The sequence below is a fragment of the Polistes canadensis genome, unplaced genomic scaffold, assembly GCF_001313835.1.
Source record: "Polistes canadensis isolate GaletaPanama2010 unplaced genomic scaffold, ASM131383v1 scaffold_49, whole genome shotgun sequence".
NCBI lineage: Eukaryota > Metazoa > Arthropoda > Insecta > Hymenoptera > Vespidae > Polistes > Polistes canadensis.
The window spans coordinates 805,608-811,450 of record NW_014569596.1 but is presented as its reverse complement, the minus strand read 5'-3'; the positions used below and the strand labels follow the sequence as shown (position 1 = coordinate 811,450).

The 5,843-nt window shown below is 30.6% G+C and overlaps 1 protein-coding gene across 1 annotated transcript; it reads left to right on the top strand.

The window, feature by feature from the left end:
- The first annotated feature begins 310 nt into the window (after nt 1–310).
- On the top strand, nt 311–4,045 carry LOC106785406 (maternal protein exuperantia). The gene is made up of 6 exons (XM_014745832.1): nt 311–433; nt 1,544–1,928; nt 2,002–2,283; nt 2,370–2,565; nt 2,632–2,774; nt 2,943–4,045. Exons 2-6 carry the CDS (start codon nt 1,557–1,559, stop codon nt 3,258–3,260), a joined length of 1,311 nt encoding a protein of 436 aa, XP_014601318.1. The 5' UTR covers nt 311–433; nt 1,544–1,556; the 3' UTR covers nt 3,261–4,045.
- Nucleotides 4,046–5,843: the final 1,798 nt, after the last annotated feature.

Below are 5,843 nucleotides of genomic sequence, written 5' to 3'. Positions count from 1 at the left end.
TTTTCTACTAGTTATCATAAATAGATAATATATCGATACTTGTATCTATCTACTTGTTGGAGAAAGTTAATGAAAAGTCAGTAAAGAAAGTATGAAGGAAAATCACATTAAAAGATATTCGAAGTAAAGTCATACAAAACTAGATTCTCAACTGTCGTTGCGAGTAATTTTGTATCGGTAAAATCGACTGACGTCATATAGGGCACGTGATCGAAAGATTTACCGCGCATGCTTAGATCGATGGGCGGTTCGCTTGCTAATCTTACACGTGCGTTCAATTCTGTTCACCCTTCAGTAACGTTCACGAAACTGATAAGTGACAGTAGACATTATCCGAGCCATTATACCTGTATCTTGGAAAGAAAAATTAAGCAATATACATAAGTATAATTGAGACGCCAGAAGAAACAGAGAAATCAAACGTTCTGTCATTGTAAGTAAAATCGTTTTAATATCTTTAAATCTCTCGTTTATAATAGAAGTATAAAGAATTTACTTCTTGCGTAGGCGGAAATTGTCAGGTACAAATACGGGAAAATACGTTTCGCTTTCCTCCTAACGACACGACCACGTGGAACGATGATGGCATTCCTATTTTCAACACAATATGATTTACAAAGAATTTCATTTTTATGCTGCACGCGAATATCTCGTCATTCTTTTTCTTCTCGTCGTCGTTTTTCTCATTGTCCTTCGTGTCGGCAATAATATCAAGCGTCCGCCATCCAGATTGAAACGCAAGGATTTTCTTTCTTTTTCTTTCTCGTTTTCTTTTATTTTTATCATCGATACGAGTGCGCGCAGAAGTATTTACGAGAGATAACACGAACCACGGTTAAATATCATTTTTCTTTTCACAATCGGAAAGGACGTGATATTCTCTTCTTTTTTTTTCTTTTCATTTTTTCATTGCTTTTTTTTTTTCTTTTGTTAGCTCTTATCGTTTTCTTTTCTTTGTATCTGGTAACATTTCGTTTATTTCTCTACCAGAAAACATTGTTATCTTAATAATAAGTATACGACCGGTGGAATTGGAAAACTTCATCGTTTAATTTATTTGAACGTGTAAGTAATAAGTTGTTTTGTTCTAATAACGATTGCAAAAGAAAATAGCTCGTTAGAAATCGAATGACCTCATCGATATTTATTTGTTGACGATTTTCTATATACAGAGCCAAATGTCACGCCCTTATAGAAAAACCCAATGATTCCTTATTTCATGTTGTGCTAGTTATAAATATCGTTCTTACTCGTTGCGTGGTATACATTATATTAATTTTTCTTGAATTTATATTTACATATTGTTTTATCTCTTACGTACGTAAAAAATATTATTATTAAATTATCTCATTGTGTGTGTGTGTATATATAGAAATATTTTACAAAATATGTTCTCTTTTCTTACCTGTTTTGAAATTTTGCTTTTAGTTTTGTTCTTCTTTGTTAAAAAAAAAAAAATTTATATTTGTTTCTATTACAATATATTTGTACAATAATACATAAGAAAATAATACGAGTGGAATTTTAATTTTATTTGGTTCAGAAAATTAGAAAATATGGTGGTTTCAACTATAAAAGAAAATGGAACAACAAATGAAACAATAAATGAAACAACAAATGGAACAACAAATGGAACAATAAATGGAACAATAAATGGATCGACAAATGGATCCGCAAATGGAGAATGTCCTTCCTCTCCGATGGGTATTGGACCTGGAAATTATCATTTAATTGGTTGGGATATGGATACTACTGGGAAAAAGTTGACCGATGAAATTTGTCAAATTGCTGGATACACGCCTAATTCTAATTATTCCCAATATGTAATGCCTTACAAGGATCTCAATCCACCTGCTATCAAGCGACATAATATGAGAGTTGTAACTGTTGGGAAATATCGTATGCTTAAAAATAGTAAAACTAACAAGGTAGATTCTTATAATCAATAGATGAAATATTTATTTTATTTTTTGGGAAGTAAACTTGAAAACTTGTTTGTAGGTGTTGAAAACTAAGAGCGAAGTATCTGCGTTAACAGATTTTTTGACATGGTTAGAATCCATCAAAGGAGACTCAGAAGATGGAATTATATTACTTTATCATGAACCACGTAAAGTCATCCCTGCTATGCTGCTTGAATCTTTACAAAGGTATAATCTTGTGGAAAGATTTAAACAAACAGTTAAAGGCTTTGCCAATGGTTTTAATATTGCTGAAGCCAAATTAGCAAACTCTGTACGTATTTTTTCTCTACGTACCCTTTCACGTACATTACTTAAAAAGGTAAGGTGGTTAATAATAATAAAATATTTGCTTATTTTAAAAAACATAAATTAAGGATAAAGTAAGGCTTGCTATATTTTTAATAGACAGAAGAATTAGACAATGCAAAGGATAGAGCATATCTAGCCTTACAAGTTTTACAACATATAAGTCAGCAAGATAATGCAAAAGTAGATGAATCAACTGGAAGCGGGGACAGTAGTAATACATCTATGAAAAATACGATAGAATTTATTCTACCATTTGTTCAACCCATCCAAGTTGAAGAAGAAGAACGTGCAAGTAAGTATTTAAAAATACAATGACATGTTTAGTAGAGATTAATAAATTAAAACCAAAATTGTCTAGAATTGAAAGTAGTATTTGAGCGACAAAATAGTCTGAGACCAATTTTTGGTCCATTATTCAAAGCAAGTCGCAAAGAACGCCAACACGCAAGTCCTTTACGTCGACTATTAGCAGAAGCAGGTATAGAATATATGCAGTTACAGGTCGGTACAAATATATTGGTAAAATATTATTATTGACTTGGCAACTAAGTGATTGTGGATTTTGTCGATAGATTATTATTAAAATAACTGTACTTACTTAGTTGCCAACCCAATATATATTCTTTACATATTATAATATTTTATATTTATTTCTTTAATTAATACCAGGAAGCTTGGTCTGATGCTCAGAAGGATGGTCTAGAAAAATTAATTAAAGAAAAGCTGATAGCAGCAGAAGACAAAAAAGTAGATGATTTGATAAAAGTTTTGGAAAGTTATTTTGATCCAGAGAAAAATCCAAAGACTAAGACAAGGCATGAAAAGAAAGATATTAAGTCAGAATCTTCAAAGATCGTAGATGATAGAGTAAATAATAATATGTTGGACTCAAATAATGAAAATTCTGATACTAAATCTAATTCTCCTATTAATGTAAAATTAGAAATATCAGAAAATGATAAAGTCTTACAGTTAGTAGAAGGCTAATTAGCTTGACATGTTGAAATATTCCGGTTAATTGAATCTATCACTTTGAAAATAGTTTTAGTCAAATCATTTAATGATTGACTATAACTATTCGAAGTCTTAGATTCAAAAATATGATAGATCCATTACTGTTAATGTTCAAAACATATGCCTTATGAAAAATGAAAGTTACAATTTCATATTGTTATTATCATAATTTTTTTTATTTGTTGTGATGAAAAAAAAGTTATGTCCCTGAGGGATATATATCGTTTCAGTCGACTAACATACGTACGTGATCAACATATTAATTATTTTTAGTTTATTTTGCCATAATTATTATTACCTTAACTTCGTTGAAGTTTATCGCTAAATTTTATATAATTTTTTTTACTTAATCATAAGATTGATTAAAATTCTAATAAGAATGAAATCGTTCAGAGACTGATCAACGTGTTAAAATGAACGACATTCGAACGATAACGAATTGTTAAACAAATTAGTATAGAACGACATTTTTGTTTTGTTTTCCAATTTTTTTTCTTTTTTTTTTTTTAATACATATATGCATATATTACATAATATTTCAGAGGAAATATATATAATTCGAGAATTTATGTTTATTATTGAATTGAAAAATTACCGAAAGTATTGATACTCTTCTTTTTCCATAAGATAATGAAAACAATTTTTTTTATCTTAATACGATTCACGATTGTTCTTACCTATATGTTAAGATATATCTCATTGTATTATTATTGCATAATAAAGATTTAGATTTAAGACTTGTATTAATATATATAAAAGGCGTCGTTTTAATGAATACTTCTACTCGAACGGGACCTTCCCACTTTTTATCGTAATGTGTATACGGAAAAATACAAAGTTATTTCTTAGAACGATATGGTACACGCGAGATAAGCTTCCGGATAACGGCGACTATAAAAGGGGATGCGGAGAAAAGAATGGGGTAATTCGATCATTTCCACTGTGATTTTCAAGTAAGAAGTTTAACATTAATTCCCCCTTGGTCGACTACGAAAATGAACAGAGAAGTAAAATTAAATATGCGAATACCTCTGGCAACGAAGCGTTGTATCCGCTATTGTAACTTTCCATAAAGTATGCGGATATGCTTCGAGGCGTAAACAAGACGAATTATTTTTATTATTTGTGGAATTACGTAATTTTTTTGATTAATTGAAAACTCTCTCGTATAAAACGTTTAATATTAAATAAATGTATTAAATTCGTAGTACTTTTCTATGTATCTGAAGGTGTTACGATATAAACAATTTATATCTTATAAATAGATATCAATACAAAACTTTAATCATAGTTTTTACAAGAAAACTCAATAATATTACTTAAATAATAAAAATTTATTTATCCTTCGTTATGTTATAATTATACTGTGATAAAAAATGAAGCATAAATTTTGTATGGACGATTTTAAAAGAAAATTTCATTAATCTAAATATTTAATAACAAAGAAAGAGAGAGAAAAAAACTGCATTGATAAGAAAAAAATAGAATTGATCTATCGGAATGTAACACCCACGCAATTCGGTAAAGGTTTTCATAAGAGATTACGTTTTGCGTAACTATACTGCATGTACAAGTATAGAAAGTCGTGGCGCCACTTTTGAAAAGGAACAAACAAAAGTCACGAATCTCGCGTAATATTAAATACATGGGATAGAGACGAATGGTTGGAAGAAAACTCGCTTCGTTATCGTCTCGAAGCACTCGTCGGTCTCGTTTCTGTCATTATCGTCCGCTATGGTCTGTGACGTGAAAGAGCGAATCGCTGCGTAACGTGCGGCCAACGGCAATAATTATATCATTAATCTTGAACACTAGTAACGTCGGCTTGTATGCAGTTCCTGCGAAGTGGCATCCGGATTGTATATACATATGCATTAAATATATGTATATATATAATAAATATGTGTAAGGAAAAACACCGAATGTCACTGTTTAAAACCAAAATTTGTATAATTAAGCTATAATTGAGTTGTAGTGTTGTGTATTTATCAAAAGAAAATGCATAAAAACATAGATTTGTTTGTTTCAAAGAATAATGCAATTCAATCGAAATCTGATAAAAATGATTAATGTTTAAGCGGTTTTTTATTTTGAAGCAACTATATTCTTGAAAGTGAAAATACCTGGCACGCGACGTTTTTCCTAAGAAACACGGATATATATAAATGCTCGGTAATGACGATTCGCGAATGAATTCAGAGGAGGAGGACGATAGAAAAGTTCGAGACTCGTGAAAAATTCAAGAATTTATTATAAAAAGTCTTTATATTAACCGACCGCATCCTGTTAACGCTGAGAATTGTTTTCGTCTCGTTCGAATCGCTTCGCGGAAACGAACGCTTCCGAGCGGACGAATTTGAGAGGAAAGAAAAAAACTGAGCCAAGGTCTACTTTAGTTATCTTTTAATAAGATGAACTTCTTCTCAAAAGAGAACTAGCTTTTCTGGAATGGAATTAACGTGTTCGTTCATTTTTCTTTGTTGTTCTTCCTCCTCGACCGTATTTTGTCGAGCATTCTTAACGAAAATCGCATAATAAACGCTAAAAATTGTGGAA